The sequence below is a fragment of the Taudactylus pleione genome, unplaced genomic scaffold (assembly GCF_031769625.1).
Source record: "Taudactylus pleione unplaced genomic scaffold, aTauple2 ptg000078l, whole genome shotgun sequence".
Classification (NCBI taxonomy): Eukaryota; Metazoa; Chordata; class Amphibia; order Anura; family Myobatrachidae; genus Taudactylus; species Taudactylus pleione.
The window spans coordinates 4,313,045-4,339,018 of NW_028284480.1; the positions used below are offsets into that span (position 1 = coordinate 4,313,045).

The following is a 25,974-nucleotide window of genomic DNA, read 5'->3' on the forward strand; positions in this document are numbered from 1 at the left end:
CAAATATGCCTTTGTAGGGGCACTCTTATGACAGATAATTGTTTATATATGGATGATGATGGAATGATTAGTGTGAATAAAACTTAACGTTTAATATACACCTTTAAAAGGAAGTTCTCCCCAGAGAGTGATGTGTAGATATAACATTGAAATCTACTAAGGACAGAAAAGAACAATATAAACGTCCTTTGAAGTGTAAATGAGTATTATTATTTATTTTTGATAAAAATTCAATGAGTAATCAGCTCCTGTTAAGGCCGGGTAATGAATATTCTAATAAACCTAATTCAATCTAGAGGGAGGCACATATGATTACTTCATACAGTACATATCTGGCGAACTATAGTAGTTTTTATTTAGATCTCTGTTGTGATCGACATATACATAAATGATAGTCGGTCAGAAACAATTGTATATTGTAATAAACCACACTATGATAACTAAGAAAGATGATTTATTAGGATAATCCAGCAGCTTTGAAACATGTGTCCCCTGTAGATGATTGAGGGATATATATTGTAATTAAATATCAGTACACATATATAGACATTGCTGATAGTGATAAAGTCTGTGTCCCCATATAACTAAGAGGATTGTGTTTAGGAGGACTTTTATCCCAAGTATGTTAACTCATATTGGTTTTAGTAGATATGCTAGGTAAAGAATAGTACACCTTGGAGGTAGTGATATATGCATATATTAAATTGTCATATAATATCAGCAGTTTGCACTGTGAGAAACAAAGTGATATCCCAAAACAGAAAATATGTATAAAAAAGAAAAAAATCCAAACAATAATGGTAAGTACACAATGACAGTGTTACATGTACTGAATAATGACACAGTCTTCAGTGCAATAAAGAAAAATAATAACAGAAAAATTATACTTGTACTGAATACGTATCAACTTAAACCATGGACAAATGCAACATGTTTGTGTACATATGTAATGAGGATGTGCCCTGAAAAAACAGGGTTATGTACCACAGCACAAGGGTAAGTCCTGCACTATGAGAAGCAACAGTGTTACATGTACTGAATAATGACACTGTCTTCAGTGCAATAAAGATCAATAATAACAGAAAAATTATACTTGTACTGAATATCAACCTAAACCATGGACAAATGCAACATATTTGTGTACATATGTAATAAGGCTGTACCCTGAAAAAAACAGGGTTATGTGTCACAACACAAGGGTAAGTCAATGCATAAGGTGAATTACAATATATAAAGAAAAAATCATTGATAATAATTAAAAAAATGTTCATGAACAAAGAGAAGCAATAGTATATATACTGAGTAGTGACACTCGTCAAAAGAAAAAATTTTTTTTGTACATGTACTAAATGAAAACATAGAATTTGACATTTATAAAGCATAAATAGATATATATGAAAGGGTTTAAGCTGAAGGAAGTAAGACCTGGAATAAAGTAACGTGGAGTCACTTCTACTTTCCCCTGTCTACACTTCTACTTTCCCCTGTCTACATCAAACAGGGGATGAGAGAGTGACTACAGCGTTTATTCCAGGGGAAACAACAGACAGCGCTTCTGCTGTCTGAGAATAGAACTAAGTCTCACCCCTGTTACTCTCAGGCATTGCAGGGGGAGTCTTCCAAGGGATGTCATCCAATACGAAATGCGTTGGTTGCTCCTGCTTTTTACCTTCTTTCATGAACTTACCAGTTTTTATGATCAGATAAGCTAATTTCAATCTTATTTACTTGCATTTATTAAATATTTTTTACCCTTGTACTTGCTCACTCTTATGTTGTTTATATAATATCCCTTTTTATATAGGGATAGTTTATTGTTTTTAAAAATAAATTTGTGTATATATTTTATACACTTTTTGCATATATTATATACAGATATATATCTATTTACGTATTAATATTTCACATATTTATGCATTGTGTTAAAACTTATTGAAATATGGCGATCAGATAGATATTTTTGACAGCTCATCATTATATTTATTCACTTGGCACTTTATATTTTAGCACCTTATTTATACAAGGTTATACAAGCACAATTGGCGCTCAGTATCCTGTTCCATTAATTTTATTTGTTTTTGTGTATCAGATCAGCACTGATACATTTCCTACTGGTTGAGCTGACACCCATTTCATTGTGGAGTGCTTGATATATTTTGGTTTCATATAAATAGTAAAATAAGATACACAGAGTGGACCTATAACAAGAAGTCTCTTTATTTGATTGGCGCTGTAATCTTCATTTGCACATTATATATATATATATATATATATATATATATAAAAACACACACAAATTAATTTCTTTACAAAACAAATCATACATAGTAAAAATTGCAGGTGGGCAAGACCAATATATATATATATATATATATATATATATATATATATATAAATAAATGTGCAAAACACCTCAATGCGATGCTAAGGTACATGGTGTATTAGTTGGTGGTTTGGTTTTTAGCTAAGGGGCTGTTAATACTAGAATATCAATTATCCAAATATGCTCAAGACAGTAAGTAGCACTATTATACAAATGTTCATTCTGCAGGCTTACTATTGCTATTACCCACACAAACAAAAGCAAAATAAATTAATGCTATAGGTCAGTCCTATCAAACATATGTACAACATGTAGTGAAATAAAGGCCATAGTTATGGGAGGGAGTTCTATTGTCTTATAATCTACACACAAATCTAAGTTTAATGCATGAAAATAAAATATATTATTGGTCTATTAAAATCATATTTTTTCCCTTAGGAAGAGCAAAGGAAAAACTGTGAGCTACTCACCCACAAATACTCTCCATGCACCTGGATTGCAAATTTCAGTTTGCGTAATCGGATAAGATTGGGAGGAGAGTTAGAAATTTCAGTCAAACAGCGGACAACACCCGCAATTTGTCCACACAGTAACTCCTGTAGGTCTGTAGGTGTCTGAAAAGCAGAAGAAGATAGTAGACACCAAAAATTAGAACAAAAACACAAGATGTAATTGAAACTAAGACATACATACATACATATATATATAAAACTTTTGTGCTCGGCACTCCACGTTATATGCTTTTATGGATGTGCAAGCAGAGAGTTTTCATTGTTGCTCTCGTTAATGTGTGTGCATTGCTAAAATTGGCAATGGATTTTTACAATTATATGCCCTTGCATTATCCTACAGACTATTTACTGTCTCAGTGGTAGTATGAGGAATCTCAGATAGGCTGTTTAAAATCGTTCCCGCTGTAAAAAACAAATACTGTACACAATGAAAGTGCAGCACCATCTAGTGACAGGATTATCAGGATGATCTGTAAAGGGTCATCCTCTTCTGAACATCTGCAGCTCACTATACACAACCCCCCTCCAATCCCTATGGAAATGGGTAGGTCCTGGAACACACTGTATCAAAAATGGGATGTCGCTTGTGCCGTGTGTCACACTGCTGGAAGACTCCATCTGGGCAGCACAGATGGTGTAATGGTTAGCATTACTGCCTCGCAGCACTGAGGTCTTGGGTTCGATACCCACTCTGGCCCTAAATGTGTGGAGTTTGTATATTCTCCCTGTGCTTGCGTGGTTTCCTCCCACACTCCAAAAATATACTGGTAGGTTAATTGGCTCCTAACAAAAATTACCCCTAGTGTGTGTATGCATGTGGTAGGGAATATAGATTGTAAGCTCCACTGGGGCAGGGACTGATGTGAATGGCCAAATATTCTCTGTAAAGCACTGAGGAATATGTGTGCCCTATATAAATAACTGGTAGTAATAATAATAATAATCTGTCCAAATAATATGAGATATGGTAAGACCTTACCTTTGTTATCTCTATTTCTACGAAGTCCATAGGGTTCCACAGGATACCTTGGGGGTATAGGTGATGACGTCAGGCATCGGGCACCATAGAGTTAAAGCTTTCAGCCTCCCAGGATGCAATGGTCCCCCTCCTATACCCCGCCCCCGAGCCAAGGCACCTCAGTTACGTACCAAGCCATAGGCCGGAGGAGGACAAGGAAGAGAGATAAAAAAGATCTGGACACACACAAGAATCACATTCTCACCAGAGGGAGACTGAAAAACCGGTGACCAGAGCAAAGCCCATCTGCAGTACAGGTGTGACAGGGCGGGAGTCCTGTGGAACCCTATGGACTTCGTAGAAATAGAGATAACAAAGGTAAGGTCTTACCATATCTCATATTTTCTACTTCAGGGTCCATAGGGTATCCACAGGATACCTTGGGGATGTCCCAAAGCAGTATCCTTATCCGCCCGAAGGAAGCATCCTGAGAGGCAAAGGTGTCAAACGCGTAATACCTCACAAAGGTATGGACAGAGGACCATGTGGCAGCCTTGCAGATCTGGACCGCAGAGGCACCACGTCGAGCTGCCCACGAAGGACCCACAGACCTAGTGGAATGAGCCCTCACAGTGGAAGGAACCGGAAAGGCCTTCATGAAGATAAGCTTCTGAAATGGCCTTACGAATCCAGCCTGCCAAAGTCTGCTTTGAAGCAGGCCAACCATTTTTACGGAAGCCATAGAGGACAAACAGACTTCCTAAAAGAAGAAGTGCGGTCAACATAAATCCTTAAGGCCCGCACAACGTCCAAAGTGGCCTCACCCACTGAAAGATCAGGTGAGTTAAAAGCCGGAACAACGATTTCCTCGTTGATGTGAAAACTGTAAACAACTTTAGGAAGAAAACCAGGACGAGTGCGCAGCACCGCCCTGTTCCTATGAAAATTCAGAAAAAGGGGTCTACAGGAGAGAGCCCCTAAGTCAGAAACACGTCTGGCCGAAGCAATGGCCAGAAGGAAAACTGTTTTAGCTGTCAGCCATTTGAGGTCCACTGAGCCCAGTGGTTCAAACGGCGGTCCCTTGAGAGCCATCAGGACCACAGCTAAATCCCAAGGTGCCACCGGTGGAACAAAAGGTGGCTGAATTCTGAGAACACCTTGCATAAAGGTGCGCACATCAGGGATTGCCGCAATCCTACGATGAAACCAGATGGACAGGGCAGACACCTGCACCTTCAGAGATGCAAGGCGAAGCCCATGGTCCAATCCCGCCTGTAGGAAAGCCAACACCCTAGACAGATGGAACTCCCGTGGGGCATAACCTCTCGGTCGACACCACTGGAAGAACGTATGCCACACTCGATGGTATATCCTTGCAGAGCATGGTTTCCGAGCCCTTAGCATTGTTTGCACTACAGAGCTGGAAAACCCCCTGGACTTTAATATGGCCGTCTCAACAGCCACGCTGTCAAAGACAGCCAAGTCTGGTCCGGGTGAAGACAAGGACCCTATGACAGGAGGTCCGGTCGTAACGGCAACCGCAGAGGAATGTCCACGGACAGTCCCTGGAGGTCTGAGAACCAGTGCCTCTGGGGCCACGCGGGAGCTATCAACAGGAGCGTCCCTCCTTCCTGTTTGAATTTCCGGATTACCCGTGGAAGAAGGGAAAACGGAGGAAACAGATAAGCAAACCGGAACGTCCTCCGACCGGACAGAGCATCCACCAGAGATGCCTTTTCGTCTCTTGTGAGAGACCCGTACACCGGCAACTTGTTGTTGTGCCGTGATGCCATGAGGTCGATCTCTGGAAGACCCCACCTGTCCACCAGAAGTTGAAAGACATCCTGGTGCAGAGACCATTCCCCCGGATGAACGTCCTGGCGACTGAGAAAGTCCACCTCCCAGTTTAGGACTCCCGGGATGAATACTGCTGATAAGGCCGGAAGATTTTGCTCCGCCCAAACCAGGATTCGGGACACCTCCACGAGAGCCGCCCGACTTCGGGTTCCTCCTTGCCGATTTATGTAGGCCACGGTGGTGGCGTTGTCCGACTGGACCTGCATGGAGTGACCTTGGAGAACCCGATGTGCCTGCTGGAGAGCATTGAACACCGCTCGGAGTTCCAAGATGTTTATTGGAAGCTCTGTTTCCGCCCGAGTCCACCTGCTCCCCAGCCCCGAAGACTGACGTCCGTTGTCAACAGGACCCAATCCGCCACACAGAACGGACGACCCTTGTTGAGATGGGTCGTCTGCAACCACCAGGTTAGAGACAGGCGAACCTCCGGAGTGAGCACCAGTGTCTGTGATTTTAGACACTGAGGCAGTCCATTCCATTTGGACAGGATCAACTGCTGCAGAGGTCTGGAGTGAAACTGGGCATATTCCACCATGTCGAATACTGACACCATGGAGCCCAGTAACCTCATCGCCAAGTGTAGAGACACACGGCGACTCTGCAGACAACTGCGCACCCACGAGTGCAAGACCGAGATCTTTTCCCTCGTCACAAAGACCCTTTGCTGTCCGGAGTCCAATAAGGCTCCGAGGTGCAGAATCCTCTGGGACGGGATCAGGGAGGACTTCTGCCAGTTTATCAACCAGCCGTGCCGTTGCAGTACCGCAATGGTCAGGTCCAAATGACGTAGAAGGAGCTCTGGAGATCCTGCCACCAACAGAAGGTCGTCCAAGTACGGTAACATGCGGACTCCCTGCAGCCGCAGAGAAGCCGCCATAACCGCCATCACCTTGGTGAATACACGTGGTGCTGTCGCCAGCCCAAATGGTAACACCTGGAACTGAAAGTGGTCGTTGCGGATTGCAAACCTGCGAAACTGTTGATGGCGTAAAAGAATATGGACATGCAGGTAAGCGTCCTGCATGTCCAACGACACCATGTAATCCCCAGGTTCCAGCGCCAGAATGATGGACCGTTGGGTCTCCATCCAAAACCTTGGCACCCGCAAGGACTTGTTGAGGGCTTTGAGGTTGAGAATCGGACGATACGACCCATTGAGTTTCTGCACCAAAAACAGATTGGAATACAAACCCTGGCCCCTCTGGGAGAATGGAACAGGCACTATAACTCCAACCTGGAGCATAGTGTGCAAAACTTTCCGCAGTTCCACTGCTTTGTTCCGGTCTGATGGAAAACCTGTGGTGAAGAAACGGGACAGGGACCTGTGCCGAAAGGAGAGGGCATACCTGTGAGAAACCACCTCGTGAACCCAAGTGTCTGTCGTGGTAACCGACCAACACTGGGCGAACTGCAGCAGGCGGCCTCCCACTTTGGAATCCCCCAGAGGAAGGCCCGGACCGTCAGGCCGCAGGCTTGTCATCTGGCTTAGGGGCCGGATGTCTGGTACTCCAGGCCTGTTTCCGGGGCTTGGCCGATTTTTTGGGACCAGCCTGTCTGGGAAAGGACTGAGTCTTAGGCCTACCCTGAGCCCTGTAAGGCCGAAAGGACGACCTACCAGAACTGGAAGGAATGGCAGCAGACGGAAGACATGCCGACTTGGCTGTCGCCAGTGTGGCTACGATTTTGTCCAGATCCGGACCAAATAGGACTTCTCCATTAAAAGGCAAAGCTTCCAAGCCCTTCTTGGAATCAGTGTCCGCCTTCCAAGATCGCAACCATAAGGTGCGCCGAGCAGCTACCGCAGCCGAAGAAATCCGAGACGCCAGGGTACTGACATCCAAGGCCGCTTCATTGATATAAGTGGCCGAATCCCGGATATTGCCTATTAACTCGGTCTGTACAGCCGAACAGTCGGAATCGAGAGACGCCTCCAAAGTATCAGCCCAGCGCTCCATAGCTCTGGCTACCCAACAAAAGGCCATAGCCGGCCTAGTTCCCACCCCCCCCCACAAGGGAATAAACGGACTTTAGGCAGATCTCTACCTTACGGTCCGTAGCATCCTTCAAGGAAGACATGGAGGGCATGGGCAATGTAGCACTACGGACCAGGCGTGTCACATGAGAATCCACCTGTGGAGGTGACTCCCACTTAGAAAAATAATTATCCGCAAATGGATAAGCCACCGCCAAGCGCCTCTGAGGCTGATACCGTTTGCCAGGCTGTTTCCACGCCTCCTCTAAATGGTCCACTAACTGACCCGAAAGAGGAAACACTGTGGCGTCACCCTTAATATCCTTAAAAAAGGCATATTTAGACTTGGACACCGGAGGATCTTTATCCTCAATCACTAAAACTGTGCGGACTGCCCGAATAAGTCCAGGAATATATACCATGGACCTAGCGTCCGCCTCTTTAGTATGGAGAGGTTCCTGGTCAGAAAGATCCAGAATCTCCCCATCATCAGACGTCACGTCGTCATCCTCATAAGGAGCAGACAGAGACGCCACCGGCCGCTTATGTGGCCACAACACAGACTCCCCTTGTAACACGTCCGACAAGTGCTGTACAGAACTTGTCAGCGAATTAACCCACGCAGGCTCCTGAGAGACTTGGGGAGGGGAAATAGGGAGACTGTGGGGTACCATCAATTGTCTCGGGAAACCCTGCATGGGTGACGATACCACTGACTGCTGGGACAATCCCATCTGTGAGAGCGCAGGCTGCGGAGCTAACTGGCCCACCAGGGTTGTAAGTGCTTTGGCGAAACAAGCACAGGGCGGCTCCTGTACCAGGGCCGTGACAGTAATTGGCCGCGCCAATAAATAACACTGCCGACATAGCCCCTCCGCGCTACCCTCCCCCTCCGCTATTGGTACCTTATATGTAGTACACCGAAGCTGGAGAGGAAAGTCACTCTCAGACATGATGGTAAGTATGTGACTCTTCTCACTGATACTTTTAGTATAGTGAGAGACCACCCTGCAATCATCGCACCGCAAGGGCTTTAGCAGAAAGAGATCAGGGACAGTGAAATGGCCGACAGCAGAAACTGAAAGTACAGGCAGCAGCGCTAGCAGAAGTCACATACAATTCAAATAAAATGAATTCCTACACTATCGGCGCTGTTACTCAACTACGCAGACAAGGAGCCTGGTAGGACACAGCGCTGCATACACTGACCTGAACCTTAACGGAGGAGAGGTATGCCGGGGGACCCAGACCGCGATGCCACCTTTCCAGGCTTCCAGCACTGTTCACCATGCTTAGATAAGATGGCCGCCGAGGAGCATAGAGGAGGCCGGCCTGGGGGAGGAGCGCTGCCACAGGGCCAGTCGGCGTGTGCAGAGAGGGCTGTGTGCAGCGGGGGAGGCGCCGGCTGTGAGACAGGGAAGGTGCGCTCCCCTGGCATGCATTTAACCCCTGGGACGCCTCAGCGCTGCCGCTCAGCCGTGGTCCAGCTGTCCCAGGGGGGTAGTGGAAGCGCAGGTTAGTACCTGCTCCACGCTGCAGCCAGTCCCCAGGGAGCCCCCTGCCTGAGGACTGTGGACCATGTTCAGCAGGGTCCCACTGCGGGGCCCCGCTGCTTACCTTGCTGTCCCCCTTAGATCCGGCCATGGTCCCAAACCATCTGGGGTCACCGCTAGCTGTGACCCCAGATGCTTACCAGCATTCCCGGATCGGTACCGGCGTTCTGGTACCGGCGGGGGTGTAGGGAAGACAGCATGGACGTCAGCACTGACTGTCCATGCTGTACTTCCAGATGTGCAGCCACAGCTGCATTGTAGAAAGCTTCAGGGGCTCTTCTTAGCCCCCCTCTAACAGGTGCATCCGACTCCGGCCGGGCACCAAAATAAATTGAGGTGCCTTGGCTCGGGGGCGGGGTATAGGAGGGGGACCCTAGTGCATCCTGGGAGGCTGAAAGCTTTAACTCTATGGTGCCCGATGCCTGACGTCATCACCTATACCCCCAAGGTATCCTGTGGATACCATATGGACCCTGAAGTAGAAATATTCTATAGAGCCAGAGGAGTAGCGTGGAACCATGGCACCCGGAGAAAGTACATGTCATAGCGCCCCCCAGGACTGAACTGTGCCAGTGGGGTATGGCCAGCCTGTGGGTTGGAATACTGAAGTGAAGAGAAAACAGCACACAGTGGCAATATCACGCTGGGCATTGAGGTCCCATTGGGGGAATAGAATCTGACATTAAGGGGTAGCTGCTTTGGCACTGCTTTCTTTATGTCTAGCCTAGGATCTGACTTTTATCTCCTTAGAATCATTGTTATTAGTCAATAGAGGAGACTGTATTATATATTCTGATCATTTAACTTAAATTGACAGAATACGTGTGCTACAAGCGACTTTCACTGGAGTGGGGACACCTATGGGAAGCTCCCTTCTCAGCTATGCTTCTACATCGCAAATATACATAGCATATTAATGTGAGTACTACTAACCATGTTCTGTCTACCACCATTATTATTATCTCAGGTCTCCTAATATTTTTTAAAAGACCTTTCAAATAACACTGGGCCTGATTCAGACCCAAGCGTGTCGATGTTGGGCCAGTGCGCACGACGGACCCGGCTCCGTCGTGCGCATGCGCGAGACCCAGATAGCGATGGGCAAGCTGTCACTATGGGTCTCGCTACAAAGGGGGCATGCTGTCGATGGTGAGTGACAGCACACCCCCTTTGGTGGGCGTGCCGGGGGCGTGGTTGGCCAGACGGAGGCGTTCCCATGGGAACGCCTTCCGTCTGGGGCCGGCCCCACTGACATCACAAGTGATGTCAGTGGGAGTGCTTTTGGCTCTGATAGAGCCAAAAGCACTCCAGGGCTTGCGGCAGACGAGACCCTACCACAGGGGTCTCGTCGCAAGCCCTTGACCATCGCGACCATCTTTTTGGCCGCTCGCTATAGCTATGTGAGCGGCCAGGAGGCCGCTGTAAAATTCAGAGGGACGGCCCTGATTCAGAGTGAGCGCTCTGTCAGAGCGTCCGGCTCTTAATCAGGGCAACTATGTGGTCATGCCTGGGAATATCTCATTAGTTTATATAGAAAAGCAGTGACCTTTTTTAAGATCATACCTTATAATTGAAGTTTAGGATTTTACCTCAAAGGTGTAACTATTAAGTCCATTGAAGCACAAGTCAATAAGAAAAGGAGAGGAGAGGGGCAAAGAGAGCGCCAAAAGCACTCCAGGGCTTGCGGCAGACGAGACCCTACCACAAGGGTCTCGTCGCAAGCCCTTGACCATCACGACCATCTATTTGGCCACTCGCTATAGCTGTGGGTGGTCACCCACAGCTATGCGATCGGCCAGGAGGCCGCTCTAAAATTCAGAGGGACGGCCCTGATTCAGAACGAGCACTCTGTCAGAGCGTCCGGCTCTGAATCAGGGCCACTATGTGGTCATGCCTGGGAATATCTCATTAGTTTATATAGAAAAGCAGTGACCTTTTTTAAGCTCATACCTTATAATTGAAGTTTAGGATTTTACCTCAAATGTGTAAATATTAAGTCCATTGAAGCACAAGTCAATAAGAAAAGGAGAGAAGAGGGGCAAAGAGGGTAGAGAGGAGAAGGAATTAAAGTGGTGAGAAGTGAATGTAATCAATCTGACAGGAAAGGGGAGGTGACAGAAGATGATCACCGAGGATGGAGGGCCGGAGGGGAGGCAATCTTGGCAGCTTGAGGAGCATGAAATGTAGAAACGGATCTCAGATCCGTAACTTATTTAGGATATAGAGCAAACAAATCGAGATAGAAATAACAGGCGGCCATCACACTGTGCAATGCCCCATGAATTCTGCAACCCTGGATGGCGCCCTCTGTCCATTTTGGCGCCCGGAGCTCATGCTCCACCCTTGCTACTCCCCTGTATAGAGCCCTATTGAAGAGGTCTGGACAAACTACCAGTGAGCAGCAGTAAATGACAGGGGTTAGCATGATGCTGCATAAATCAGAGGTGGAGCAAAAGATAATAAAACGGGTTTATGCAAAAGTGGACACTATAATATACTGTCAACTCTTACTAAATAATCTATTTTCCTTCTGTACATTTCATGTATATACTCATCTGGCCATACAGAGACATGAATTCCATTACTAGGTAAAACACAGCTTAAGGTGTGTACACAGTTGCCGATATTTTGAACGATAACTATATAGTTGTCGTTCACTATATCGGCCAGTGTGTACGCTAAAGCTATAACGACGAACGGCCAACGATGCGCGCTCCCACAGGTCGTTGGTCATGGTCATTCATTGCCCGAACATGCAGGTCAACCTGACGATATGGTCAGGTTGTTACATGTTCGGGGATGAGGAAGGGTGCCCGGCACTGAACGATACCGTTCATGATATCGTTCAGTGTGTGTGTTCAATGTCGTTAACAACATTGAGCACACCCCTGCTGGGGACACACTAGACGATATCGCTCAAGCAGCGAATCGTCTAGTGTGTACGCACATTTACTATGCTCGCTGCAGTTTATACAAATAAAGCATTTTTGTGTCATATTCCTAAACATAAAGAAAATAGACAATTCTACCTAATAAAACGAATGCGTTGTTAAAATACAAAAAGATAATCCAATGTCCTTAATCAGTAATCACAAATTACGTGCTATAGCGTATTTTTACGCTCTACAAGCAGTTATGGACTTTAAAATCGTGCGGGTCTCGCAGGACGTGCTGTGACCTGTGTAAGCTGCAGCAGCCAATAAAAGTCCTCATCGTCTCCCCAACAAATCACTGCAGTCCTCAATGTCTCTTTGTCCAATCGCCGCCCGAAACCTGTCAACCACCCCCACTGCCTCCTAACCCCGGCAGTCGCTAGGTTAATATCGCGGGCTGCCACTGATTGCAGGGCTCGCTGTCTCTCTCCAGGGGACCCTCAGCCTGGGTGACCCGCCGCTGCATGTAATCGGCCCCGCAGGGTCCGGTCACGCAGGGCCCTACCATTTCGGCCGCCACTGGACACTTGACTTACGCTGCCCCCCAGATGCCGGCAGCAGCGCTTTTGTCTAGCGCAGGTGATGTTGCTGTCAGTGCGCCACTGGGCAGCTCACTCTACCTCAAGTCTGCCCCACAGCTTCCAGCTTCTGGGTGCCAGCATTTGTGCCCCTCCTCCCATCGTGTGCTGAATCCTGCGCCACAGAATGACAGCATGACGTCCTCTCCCCACAGTCCATGGGATAGCCCTCAGAAGTAACTAAGCTAACCAGGATATACAAGTGAGGGGATACCATCTGAAGTCCACCAATGGCTGTCTACAAAGGAGGCCAGGGAGATTGACACTGCCCAGAATAGGAGGAAGCTGGAGGTTCTTCCCTACCCAAAGCACTGCCTGCCGCTAACCCCCTCCTTGCCCCCAGTTTTGCCCCAGCTGCTATCTACCCGTATCCCCTCCCTACCCCCAGTACTACCTTCCTCTAACCCTCTCCTTGCTCGCCCAGCACTGTCCCAACTGCTGTCTGCACTAACTCCTAGCTCTACCCCAACTTCTCCCTGCCTCTAACCCCAGCTCTACTCCAACTGCTACCTAACCAACTGCTGCCTGCCCTCATCCCCTCTAATATGTGATGGGACCCAGAAACCGTGGCATAAGACCCCAATTTTTTAAAGTGAGGGGTCCCTGGGACCCACAATTTGTTCTGCTCAGCGCGATCACTGCTTAACAAATGAAGAGTCAGGTTGGTGAAAAAGCATGTTCAGCACATTGCCTTGTACACTGCGCCCGGTTATATACATATAAGACAAGGTACAGTACTTTGTAAATAGATGATAAGACAAGGTACTTTGTGAAACATACAGTGCTTCTTCATAAACCTGGCAGATAATCTTTATCACCACTGAAAGGTGGTCAATTCCTTTAATGAGCGAACACAATATAATTATTTAGTCTGAAATAGCAAATATGTAAACATATACTGCATTTAAAAAATAGTTTCTTATATTATTTCTGTTAAAATTGTGTCATGTCATAGGAACTGTCACATCTTGCAAAGTGCCCAACCTCATTTTCCTATAAAAACTTAAACATCAAGAAGACAGAGATCTTAGCCACCTAACTGGCGCGGTTGCATGGGATGCCAGCGCAGCCAGGTTACATCCCCCAGCTATTAAGTAGGAAATCTGCTGGCATGTCCTCCCTGCTGATATTTTGGGTTAGCGTGTTAATTAACAAAAAGGTAGAGATAAAATTTACCTGAGGAGGATAAAAATAATTAATTCCTATCCTCGTGGGGTCACCTTCTCCTTTCACCTTTGAACCATCGTAAAGAAAAAAATAACTTAACCTGTAGATATGGAAAAATAAATAATTTGTTTATTCTAACAAGAATAATAATAATAATGTAGATTGATCGTTAGTTTGGTATATTGTCATTTTTGCTAATAAATGGAATATATATATATATTTATGGTACGGTTTTGCTCTCTGTAAGTCATGGTTTTTTATTTTTATATTATAATATATAAATATGACATATAGTCTCATATATATATATGAGACTATATGTTTCATATTTGAATTCTATTTCATACTGATTTCCTTTTGTCTTCGAACTCATTACTGTTTGGATTAGTACATGTGCTTGTTCCAGAAGGCTCTTACAAAGTATCCACATTTAGTTATTCAATAACCGCGGATAGTATTAGCAACATTGCTTTTTTTTTTTTTTTTTTTTTAAACTAATATGATGTATGTTCTAACATATTGAATGTGATTAAATTACTAAATTTTTCATAAGGAGCCCTGACTGTTATATTTCTGCCATTTCACAGTCTAGTAGTATGTTGTTTTTTTTTTAATTAGCGCAGTCTAGTTTGGTTATCTATATTTCTTGTTCTATACTGGGCAATTACAATTCCTGGAGTTTAGACTTGCAGCTGATAGATATATTATTTACATAAAAGTGGGAATTAATGTTTAGGGATTTATCTCTAAATTGGTGTATACGTTTAACTAGCGCCGAGGTCATTGGTTTGTTTTTTATTGCACGTATGACAGACAAATCTGAGTTTGGTGGATGCCAGGAGAACGTCTCCTGTGGATGCCAGGAGGATGCCAGGAGAACTGTAAAAGTTAGGTAAACACTATAAGATATATACCGTACGATATATCGTTCCGACGTGGATCAGAACGATATATTGTACACATCATATACTGTGTAGATCCAATCTGTCGGTCACGACGGTCATTCTCAGCATTGTCCCATCTGTTCTTCTGCACAGATGGGACGATACAAAGAACTACCCAATGCGGTTACATGGAGTATGTAACGATACACTGTGCAGTTCATACACCGGATCATGCAATATGCACAGCATGCACAATGTATCGTTACATCACATCATCACTAGGTACACACATCGTATAGTGTGTACCCAGCTTTAGGCTGGTGGAAATGGAATAATGATCTGGGTCTGACTTCATGATTTAGCTTGGGCTCCTTAGTTCCAGTGAAGGGAAATCTTAATGCTACAGGGGGGATCAGCTCACTATGAATGGCCATGGTTTGGAATCAGATGTTCAACTAGCTCGTATGAGTTGAGTTTGAGGTTAGGGTGTCCACATACTTTTGTCCAAGTAGTGTACTGAGGTGTCCTCATCCACATATTCTACTTTCATTTATCTAGCACCTTCTAGAAGACAATTTCTATAATCTGATTGACTGCTATAGGCAACAAGTCCACTTCTAAATATCCACACTTTAGTACATAATCTCCCAACCTTAATATGCCGTGCGGGTGAGATGGCGGTTTTTCATCTGAAAATGCGCCTTAGTCACGTTGCGATGCGACTAGGACGCACCAGCAGACTGCACTGATTAATTTGATATGGAACACATATATTTGTGTGCGACTGAGTCTGTAAACGAAGCACAACGGAACTTGAATTCGTATACAGATTCTGACTCTGGGCCTGATTCAGACCCACTCGCGAGCGGCTGTCCGCTCGCAAGTGGGTCGATGGTGTGCACTGCGCATGCGCATGACGGAGGGAGCTCCGTCGTGCGCATGCGCGAGACGCGACGAGCGTAGGACTTGCCTTCGCTCGTTGTGTCTGATCAAAGGGGGCGTGCTGTCGATGTTGATTGACAGCACGCCCCTTTGGTGGGCGTGCCTCCCAGACGGGGGCGTTCCCAAGGGAACGCCTACCGTCAGAAGCCGGCCCCACTGACATCACTAGTGATGTCAGTGGGAGTGATTTGGGCTCTGATAGAGCCAAAATCACTCCGGGCCTTTTTTCTCAACCGCAGGCTTCGGCTCGCAGTGGCGATGGTCGCGATGGTCAAGACCATCGCGACCATCATCCTGCACGCTCGTGTATGCTGTGGGTGGTGACCCACAGCTATACGAGCGTCCAGGAGGACGCTCCATAATTATGGAGGTGGGCCCTGATTCAGAGCGAGCGCTCTGGTCAGAGCGTCCGGCTCTGAATCAGGGCCTCTGTCCCATATCAAATAAATCAATGTTGTCTCCAGTACATCTTAGTCACAAAGACGCATTTTTGAAAAAGACGCTGAGCGCAATCAGAGTTGCACGGGACTTGACGCACCAAGAGGGAGCTGCTTGGCGTGGCTGCAGAAACAGTGTATGGAGAAAACAACTGCATCTTACAATAAGTCTTTATATGGCAGTTTGGCTAGTGCAAACAACAATTACTACTTATAGAAGAGTTTACAGCCAAAGATTAAGAACAGGATCCCGAAATAATGTATTATATTGCAGACTCACCATGATGCCAGCCTGGGTTCTACACAAGGCGATGCCATGAAGTTCCTGTATTGTGGTTTTGGACTAGTTACATTACACCCACAAACTTTCTAATGTGAGTAGATTGCAACATTTATTGTACATCCTCATATCCACTTCCTTAACTGCAGAGAGGAAAGCCAACTTTATCTGTACCCGATACATCAAAAACTGATATCTAAGTAGAACAAAATATAAAAATTGTCATTAGGGAATGGAACTTTTTGAATAATTCTGAAGAATATCACATCACCTTAAAGCAGTGGTCAGGGAACAGGGGTAAAAATGAAATTCCTGGGGGTAATGGACGGACAGCCAGGCATGCATATGAGTCATTCTATAATATAGAATGATTCATATGCATGCCCGGCTGTGCCGCAGGGAGGCTCTAAGCCAGACGCCCGCTGAGATGTTATTACCAGCGGGCGCCCGGCTCCTTCCCTGCAGCGCCGCATTAGCCGGAGGCTGGAGTTCTCTTTTGAACTCCAGCTTCCGCCTCTCTCCATGCGCACTATGGGAGAGACGTCATGACGTCTCTCTCATAAGTCCGAGGAGCAGCCGGGCGGACAGGACGGCGGCGGATGCAGGAGCGGGGATTAAGGTAAGTGTTTTTTTTTTTGTACAAGCGGCACTACAGGGGCATTATATGGGGGCACTACTACAGGGGCATTTAAAGATGCGGTCATTTTAGGACATATCTGAAGCACCAAGAACTTTAAAAACACTTCAAAGAAAAGTGTCAGTCTGAATGTAGCTTTAAGGCTTAAAGCTACAGTCAGACTGACACTTTTCTTTGAAGTGTTTTTAAAGTTCTTGGTGCTTCAGATATGTCCTAAAGTGACCGCATCTTTAAAGAAACTGCTTATAACCACTTACATGCATGGAGTATGAGCAATAACTTATTTCTCACATGCCTGGTCACAGGGTGAGGAGAGGAAAAATGCCTATGCCATTAAAATAAAACCAAATGAAAAAAACAATATCAGTTTGAATGGACCCTAAAACACCGGAATAATTAAATATGCCGAAATCAGTATAAACTTATATACATTATGCATAATTTATATTTATATGATTTCTTCTGCATACAGAATTGTGGAAAGATAAATTACTTATATATAGATGAATAGTTTGTCATGTCTGCGTTGCAAGATGTAGTATATAAAGTACATAAAAAGACAATGTTTTGTTAAAAAAAAAAAGCATAAACAGATTCAGACATTACAGACTACAGTATATTTTCAAAAGCCAAACTGATATTGCAATAGATCATCCTATAGCCTGATCAGCTCTAACATCTGTACTTCCTTTGGAGAAGCAGTCTCTCTTTTAAACTTTATGGGCTATATTTACTAAAGTGCGGATTTTTAGGAGTGGAGATGTTGACCATAGCAACCAATTAGATTCTAGCTATTATGGTCTAGAAGGTTCTAGATAACTGTTAAGTAGAATCTGATTGGTTGCTATGAGCAATATGTCCACTTCTAAAAACCCACACTTTAGTAAATATACCCCTATGTGTAAACGTGTTCTGTCTGTCCTCCATTTACTCCTAAGAGTTACTGACTGGCTTCTGAATGTACACAGGTACTCACTATATGGAGTAGCAGGTGTTTTAGGGCTTGCAAACCAGGTGCAGACCTAATTCTAAGCATATTCATTAATTCTTATCAAAGTCTCCCTGTAGCATAATGTATGTAAAGATGTGTTTACATAGAAGCCCTCCTGTATTTTCCCGAGCGTTAATGCTCCTGGCAATGTTTCACTGACACGAAGCAAATGCTTGTTAGAAAATGTGTAGAGGTCTATTAACTTACAAATGATTGGCCTAACAGTATCAAAGTGAGTTTAAAAGTTTAAGAATGTGTGTTAAACACTTAAAGTAATGTTTCTTTAATGTTAGTATAGTAGTAGTGCACAGTAACTTGTGTGCTATGAGAAAATCTGTATTTCACTGTCTAATGAAGTGTGTACATAAAATAAAATAAAAAATGTATCTCTGTATGATTTCATCTTTTGAAGTGTTGTAATTTACTTTATGGATTAGCATTTATCAATTTGCAATAGTACGCACCTCTCAGAACAAGTCAATGTGTCTGCCTTTAGTAATGCCAGGATTTCTCAACTTTGCAGTGATCTATCCAGATCATCCAGTTAAGTAAAAACAGGAGACACAGGGACAACATAATTGATCACAAGACATTTCTCGTGATTTCTCCACCCCCAACCTTTTTTCTCAATTAGCCTGTAATACTTAAAACACACCACTAGGTGGAGTGTGTGCATTTAATCAGCACTTATTGACATAATTCATGTGTTTGAAAGTTACTTGACCCAAATAAATTGTTCAGACATTATCCAATAACATAAAATGGAATCTAATAACTCTTTTACATCTGTGTGCCGGGTCGCATCCAAGATTTAGTTCATGTGCACATCCCGGGTGCGACTAGCTGAGGCCCCTTACAAACAGGCAGCTCACGTCATCAGCATCACATGATGATAAAGCGTTTGGAAATGATCGGGCCTGGTGTAGACCATGCCCTCTCTGTGTAATGTCACACAGGGATGGGGCCGCAATCACCGATGATTATAGCAATGCCCGGAGAATCCTGAGGATGCTCCGGGGTGTTATTAGGGTAGTGGTGTGACCGTCTGAAGTGTCCTAAGGACGCTCCAGGCTGCACTGCTGCATAGATTCTGGCTGCAGGGTGCCATTCTAGGTACCCTGCTAGCCAGAGGAGGCTAGCAGAAAAAAGCTCCGAGGGTCAGACCAAATGATTCCGGGGGCGTTAGATGGCCCCCGGGCCTGAGGTTCCCCATCCCTGATTTACTCTATAATATTAGTTATCTCATATTAAAACTATAACAGCAAATATATAAATTAATTAAACCCAGGTTATCGTAAATGGAGAATGAAAACAGAACTTTAACCAAAATATATAATATATCTCACCGTAAGTCGGTCATGTTGTCTTAACTAATAACATGGTGATATTTAACCATGAAGCTAAATACAGAAATCTTCTAGATAGAAGTTATAATAATGACAGCAGTTAATACAATTGTTTATTTCCGAATTAATCTACCCATAGGTGGCAGCAATCCAATCATTATATTATATTCCAATCTATTTCCATGACATCACTGAGCTTTTAATACACTGTCATTATAACTGACATATTACTGATATGCAACAGAAGGTTTGGATTCTGCCCAAGAAAATATATATATATTTTTTTTAAATAAAGTGTAACCAACAATGTCTGGATGTTGCTCAGTGGGAATATATATATAGAATTAAAGGAGAGTGCTGGTGGTGCACAACGGAACTGAATACAACTGTACTCTAGGGCAGTGGTTCCCAAACTTTTTGAATTGCGGCGCCCTAGTGCATCTTCATTGTTTTCACGGCACCCCTAAGCCAAAAGTTTGCTATTGAGAAATTCAGAAAAAAATATAGTGAAGTAGTAAAGTGAAGTAAATTGTTCTTACCTGTCATCAGATACAGTCAGGTGCATAAATATTGGGACATTGACAGAATTTTCATATTTTGGCCTCTATTCACCACCACAGCGGCTTTGAAATGAAACAAACAAGATGTGCTTTAACTGCAGAATTTCGCATTTAATTTGAGGGTAATTACATCCAAATCAGGTGAACGGTGTAGGAATTACAACGGTTTCTATATGTGCCTCCCACTTTTTAAGGGGCCAAAAGTAATGGGACTATCAACTCAAAAGCTATTTCATGGACAGGTGTGGGCTATTCCCTCGTTATTTCATTATCAATTAAGGCGGTAAAAGGTCTGGAGTTGATTCTAGGTGTGACATTTGCATTTGGAATCAGTTGCTGTCGACTCTCAATATTAGATCCAAAGAGCTGTCACTATCAGTGAAGCAAGCCATCATTAGGCTGAAAAATCAAAACAAACCCATCAGAGAGATAGCAAAAACATTAGGTGTGGCCAAATCAACTGTTTGGAACATTCTTAAAAAGAAAGAATGCACCGGAGAGCTCAGCAACACCAAAAGACCCGGAAGACCACGGAAAACAACTGTGATGGATGACAGAAGAATTATTTCCCTGGTGAAGAAAAACCCCTTCACAACAGTTGGCCAAATCAAGAACACTCTCCAGGAGGTAGGTGTATATGTGTCAAAGTCAACAATCAAGAGAAGACTTCACAAGAGTGAATATAGAGGGTACACCACAAGATGTAAACCATTGGTGAGCCACAAAAACAGGAAGACCAGATTAGAGTTTGCCAAACAACATCTAAAAAAAAGCCATTACAGTTCTGGAACAACATCCTATGGACAGATGAGACAAAGATCAACTTGTACCAGAGTGATGGGAAGAGAAGAGTATGGAGAAGGAAAGGAACTGCTCATGATACAAAAAAATACCACCTCATCAGTGAAGCATGGTGGTGGTAGTGTCATGGAGTGGGCATATATGGCTGCCAATGGAACTGGTTCCCTTATATTTATTGATGATGTGACTGCTGACAAAAGCCGCAGAATGAATTCTGAAGTGTTTCGGACAATATTATATGCTCATATTCAGTCAAATGCTTCAGAACTCATTGGACGGCGCTTCACAGTGCAGATGGACAATGACCCGAAGCATACTGCAAAAGCAACCAAAGAGTTTTTTAAGGCTAAAAAGTGGAATGTTATGCAATGGCCAAGTCAATCCCCTGACCTGAATCCGATTGAGCATGCATTTCACTTGATGAAGACAAAACTGAAGGGAAAATGCCCCAAGAACAAGCAGGAACTGAAGACATTTGCAGTAGAGGCCTGGCAGAGCAGCACCAGGGATGAAACCCAGCATCTGGTGATGTCTATGTGTTCCAGACTTCAGGCTGTAATTGCCTGCAAAGGATTTGCAACAAAGTATTAAAAAGTGAAAGTTAGATTTCGGATTGTTTAGTTTGTCCCATTACTTTTGGCCCCTTAAAAAGTGGGAGGCACATATAAAAACCATTGTAATTCCTACTCCGTTCACCTGATTTGGATGTAATTACCCTCAAATTAAATCTGAAAGTCTGCAGTTAATGCACATCTTGTTTGTTTCATTTCAAAGCCATTGTGGTGGTGAATAGAGGTCAAAATATGAAAATTCTGTCAATGTCCCAATATTTATGCACCTGACTGTATGTAGTGGTGGACAGGTTTATGCATCTGTTTGTCCACATATTTATATTACATTGGCCATAAATAATTTGATTTGGTGCTGGACCACCAAACTGAGGCATCCCAGGGTGCCACGAAGCACAGTTTGGGAACCACTGCTTTAGGGGATCCAAAGAATGCTACATGGGGGCAATGTATACAGGTTTATCCTCGTATGGATAACCACAAAAATCATAAGAAGTCAGTGTCATTGAGGTAACAAGAAAACAAAATAAAGCTCCTATTAAGCTTGTACTAACACAAAAATATAAAACTTATATTATATGTATATCCTAATATGCAATAATAATTAGTTAATTGCACCTAACATTATATGTACAATTAACTAATTATTATTGTATATTAGGATATACTCATATAAGCTTTATATTTTTGCCTTAGAAGAACAAGCTGAATGGGAGCTTTATTATCGGTTATAGACAAGTTATTTTTATTTTTTATAGAATATTACATGTATGTCTTTACCTCTGTGTCTATTTATGTGGCTGGAAATTTTTTTATTTGAATTCTTAAAAGTTATATTTTATAGAACATGTATCTAGATATAAAAGAGTGCACCTATTTCTCCTGTGATCAATTCTTTGGATCAACTCCATAGAGATCGCAGATATATAGATAGGTAACAGATTGTGTCATGTGGTTACTAATAACGATTATTACTGGGAGAAGACATCACAAGCCATCCCTACACTTCCACATACATAGACCAAAGCTCATGATGCCAGGAATACTGTAAGCAGCACCATCCCGGGGCGTCATAGGAATCCCACACACACACAGTGACAGTCTGCCAGTGCTACCGACCTACCTGCCTGCCCTTCTTCCGGCTCCCCACACACACTTTCATAACAAACGTCGCCTAATACAGACGTCACCCTCCCTCTGCACTTGTCAGCGCCGCCACATCACATGCAGGAGACAGACTGGGCGGTAATCAGCCAGAAGGAGGTTTGGAACGCACACCTGCTTCCTGCTCTCGTCTGTAACGCAGCAGCAAGCATGGCTCATCTGAGAGGTCAGGCGCCTATGTGTTCGGTGTTTACATTCCTTCTACCGTATGATTGCTTTATGTTCTCCCGTCGTGTGTGTAGATATACAGTGAGCCACTTTATGCAGAGGGTAATAAATGATCCAAACGCTCCATAATTTTGTCATATAAACCTAGGAAGTACAATGCCAGTAATCACCTTCTGCTACTTATATGCAGCTTTTATGAAAGCTGCATATAAGTCCAGCCTGTGTTTTATATATTTATTTTATGTACTGAAGTACATTCAACTCAGACCCTCTAACATGACCCCATCCACCAGGTACAAAATGTTCTGCTCCTGGCATTCTCTAAAAATGTATGATTGCAGTCACCTGTGTTAAAATACACTTCTCATCAAGTAATTAGTATAACACAAGTGATTATATTAGTCTTAATTAGTATAACCCAGATGACCAATAAGTAAAGTGCAGTTTTTTATCCGTCATGTACTAATGTTAGCATCACACATCCTCTCTGTACAGGTTTCCGGCTGCGCTGCAGGTGAGTAGTTTCTAGTTTTATGTTAAACATAAAAAACTGATATAGGGCTTGTTCAGACAAGTTATAACTGAGTAATTTATCACACTGCATTCCAGGGGGAGCAGGATGCACATATAACGTGGCTGTGGTTGGACATATTTTGTGTATATCGCAGTGTAAAATGTTCCAGATTAAAATATGCATTTTGCATAGCTGGATGCATCTTGCTCTGCAGATGTAGCGTATATATGCCAAAAGAAAATTTTAGTATACAGTACCAGTCAAAAGTTTGTACACACCTTCTCATTCAATGGTGTTTGTTTTTTTAAATTATTTTAAACCTAGGAAGTACAATGCCAGTAATCACCTTCTGCTCGGCTCCCCATGAAAGCTGCATATAAGTCCAGCCTGTGTTTTGTATAAGAAGGAAAGTGATGAATGCTGCGTCAGAATACCTGGCCTCCACAATCACCCGACCTAAACCCAATTGAGCTGGTTTGGGATGAGTTGGACCGCAGAGTGAAGGAAAAGCAGCCAACAAGTGCTCAGCACCTCTGGGAACTCCTTCAAGACTGTTGGAAAACCATTCCAGGAAACTACCTCATGAAGCTGATTGAGAGAATGCCAAGAGTGTGCAAAGCGTCACCCAAGCAAAAGGCTACTTTGGGGAATCTAAAATATAAAACATTTTGATTTGTTTAACACTTTTTTTTTTTTGTTTACAACATAATTCCATATGTGTGCTTTCATAGTTTTGAGGTCTTCAGTATTAGTCTACTATGTTGAAAATAATAAAAAAAAAAAAAAAACCATTGAATGAGAAGGTGTGTCCAAACTTTTGACTGGTACTGTATGTGCCAGGTTGAAGCTAGAATAAAACCTTAGCATATGTTTCTGGAAATGTGGCTTATTGTATATTAACATTTATTTTTATATGCTCCTTCCTCCCTGTCTACCCTATCTGTGTCCTGCCTGTTTGTATGACCCTCCCCATTAGAATGTAAGCTCTCATGAGCAGAGCCCTCTACCCTCTTGTGCTTCTCCCTACTTATACCTTCATCTACTCCTTACTCCCCACTTGGGCATCTGTCACTTGGTTGCTTATTCCCTGTTGTTTACTTGTGTTATGTTCGATAATGCAGCACTATATGTAAACTTTGTACTGTAAGTCACTGGTTTCTTGTTCACTTATTTATGTACTTTGTAATGCGCTGCAAAATACTTGTGGCGCCATATAGATAAAGGATAATAATAGCACCAGCATACCAGCATTGCACTATACAATTGGGAACAAAACTGTAACAAAAGACAGGCAAAGAGGTAAGAGGACATTCTATAGGGAAATAGGCATTGATACGTGAGGATAAATGTTACATTTTGCATATCGGTCCAGCAGAGGTTCTAGGGTGGGCAGTATGATCCAGTCCCACAGCAATGTTGGCTTGGAATCAGTGGGATGTGTGAGTGTAGAACGATAATACATGTAATGGTATATATGGACTATGTAGAGGGCAAACCATTTGTGCTGCTGATACTATTTACACAAAAAGTGTGCCTAACTGCTGTTTTTATAAGGGAAGTGCTGAAAGCCACAGTATACGCAATACCAGGAGCGCCATCAGTCAAACCAACATTCCACCTGCACATCAACATCCGGCTGATGAAATCCTCAAACACAAGCTACAAAGGCAATGACATTTAACTCCTTACAGAGAAATTCCCCACACAACATTGTGACGATATTGGATCAGAACCTCTATACACACCTTCCTATACCTTCTAATATCCTGCCTATGCCTTCTAAGGATGACGCTAATTTGCGTACGCAGTCATACAGTAAATAAAGACTTAGACCTGGAATCTGTGGTTCCAAAGCACAAAGTATTATTCAAGTAAAAGTACAGTCAGTTACACGCTATGATCTGTGTACAATTTAGCGCAAAGGAATTATACAGACCCAAGTACAGTATACATACGCAGCGCCTCTGGTCCAGATGTTAGGTATCAGCAAGAAACCCCTTGTCCGTCAGCATTCAGCATGAAGACCAAGACCCAGTGTTTGAGCACACATGTTTATACCCCCCCAGAATAGACATGACAATAGAGAAGTTTGTTGCTGATATCATTGGTTCCCAGGGGAGAAGCATCTGTTACAGAGCATTAAACAGGCTGGTTCAAATAGACTCACTGAGCCTCTAACAGCTGGTGATCTCTGCCCACCCGCCCCCTGCAACATCATATCAGTTAATACATTTTGTTGCTTGAAGTCTCTGCGGTCCATAACTCGAGAATGCATGATGCGATCTCCCCACCGATATCACCGGAATACTGTGGAAAGAGTACGCATCAGTACAAAACCAAACACGGCTTTCTTAGCAAGTATAAAACCTTAGTTATCAAATATCTTTATTTTACAGCATTTATACTAACTGAACCAACTTAAATCTTATACCTTAATGCTAATGGAACCTTGTAAGTGAATATGTAATGTGTGAGTGTACGGGATTTGATATGAAGACGCTAGTTAACTGGGGACAGATGCGTACGCATTTAGCTACTAAACAGTGTTTTTCTTATGCATTCGCTAATGGGCGTCATGTTAGCAGCTCAATTGTGCATAATGTGCGGTGTTTATGCATGAGATTCCATCTATGATGGACTTATCATATACACACACACACATATCATTCCTCACTCACAGTTTCAGACTGCAATGCAAATGTGTTACCTCCAGCTGTGAAGCTGGGGCCATCCTGTCTGGGTGTAGGGCTAAAACCTGTTTAGGATTCAGACAAATCCAATTGTGTAGATCAATGCCTGGATTATATTACAATTGCCACAACTATACT

The 25,974-nt window shown here is 43.6% G+C and overlaps 2 protein-coding genes across 8 annotated transcripts in view; one reads left to right on the top strand and one right to left on the bottom strand.

Annotated features, from left to right (window-relative positions):
• Positions 1–23,586, bottom strand: part of HPS4 (HPS4 biogenesis of lysosomal organelles complex 3 subunit 2) — a 58,570-nt gene extending 34,984 nt beyond the window's left edge. Inside the window, exons 1-5 of one of the 5 annotated variants that reach the window (XM_088467900.1) lie at positions 22,424–22,558; positions 19,910–19,993; positions 16,397–16,592; positions 13,863–13,953; positions 2,794–2,937 (exon numbers count right to left, since the gene is read on the bottom strand). In XM_088467900.1, the coding sequence (XP_088324026.1) occupies positions 2,794–2,937; positions 13,863–13,953; positions 16,397–16,434 (273 nt within the window). In that variant the 5' untranslated portion in view covers positions 16,435–16,592; positions 19,910–19,993; positions 22,424–22,558. Of the gene's footprint in view, positions 1–2,793; positions 2,938–13,862; positions 13,954–16,396; positions 16,593–18,488; positions 18,574–19,909; positions 19,994–22,316; positions 22,391–22,423; positions 22,559–23,492 lie in introns of those variants that run through there. The other 4 variants (XM_088467903.1, XM_088467898.1, XM_088467902.1 and 1 more) reach the window with 4 other exon arrangements.
• The window catches only part of SRRD (SRR1 domain containing), a 35,707-nt gene continuing 32,221 nt past the window's right edge, over positions 22,489–25,974 (top strand). The window contains exons 1-2 of one of the 3 annotated variants that reach the window (XM_088467904.1): positions 22,489–22,630; positions 23,128–23,146. The gene's annotated coding sequence lies outside the window, so the exon portion shown is untranslated. Of the gene's footprint in view, positions 22,631–22,655; positions 22,735–23,127; positions 23,147–25,974 lie in introns of those variants that run through there. The other 2 variants (XM_088467905.1, XM_088467906.1) reach the window with 2 other exon arrangements.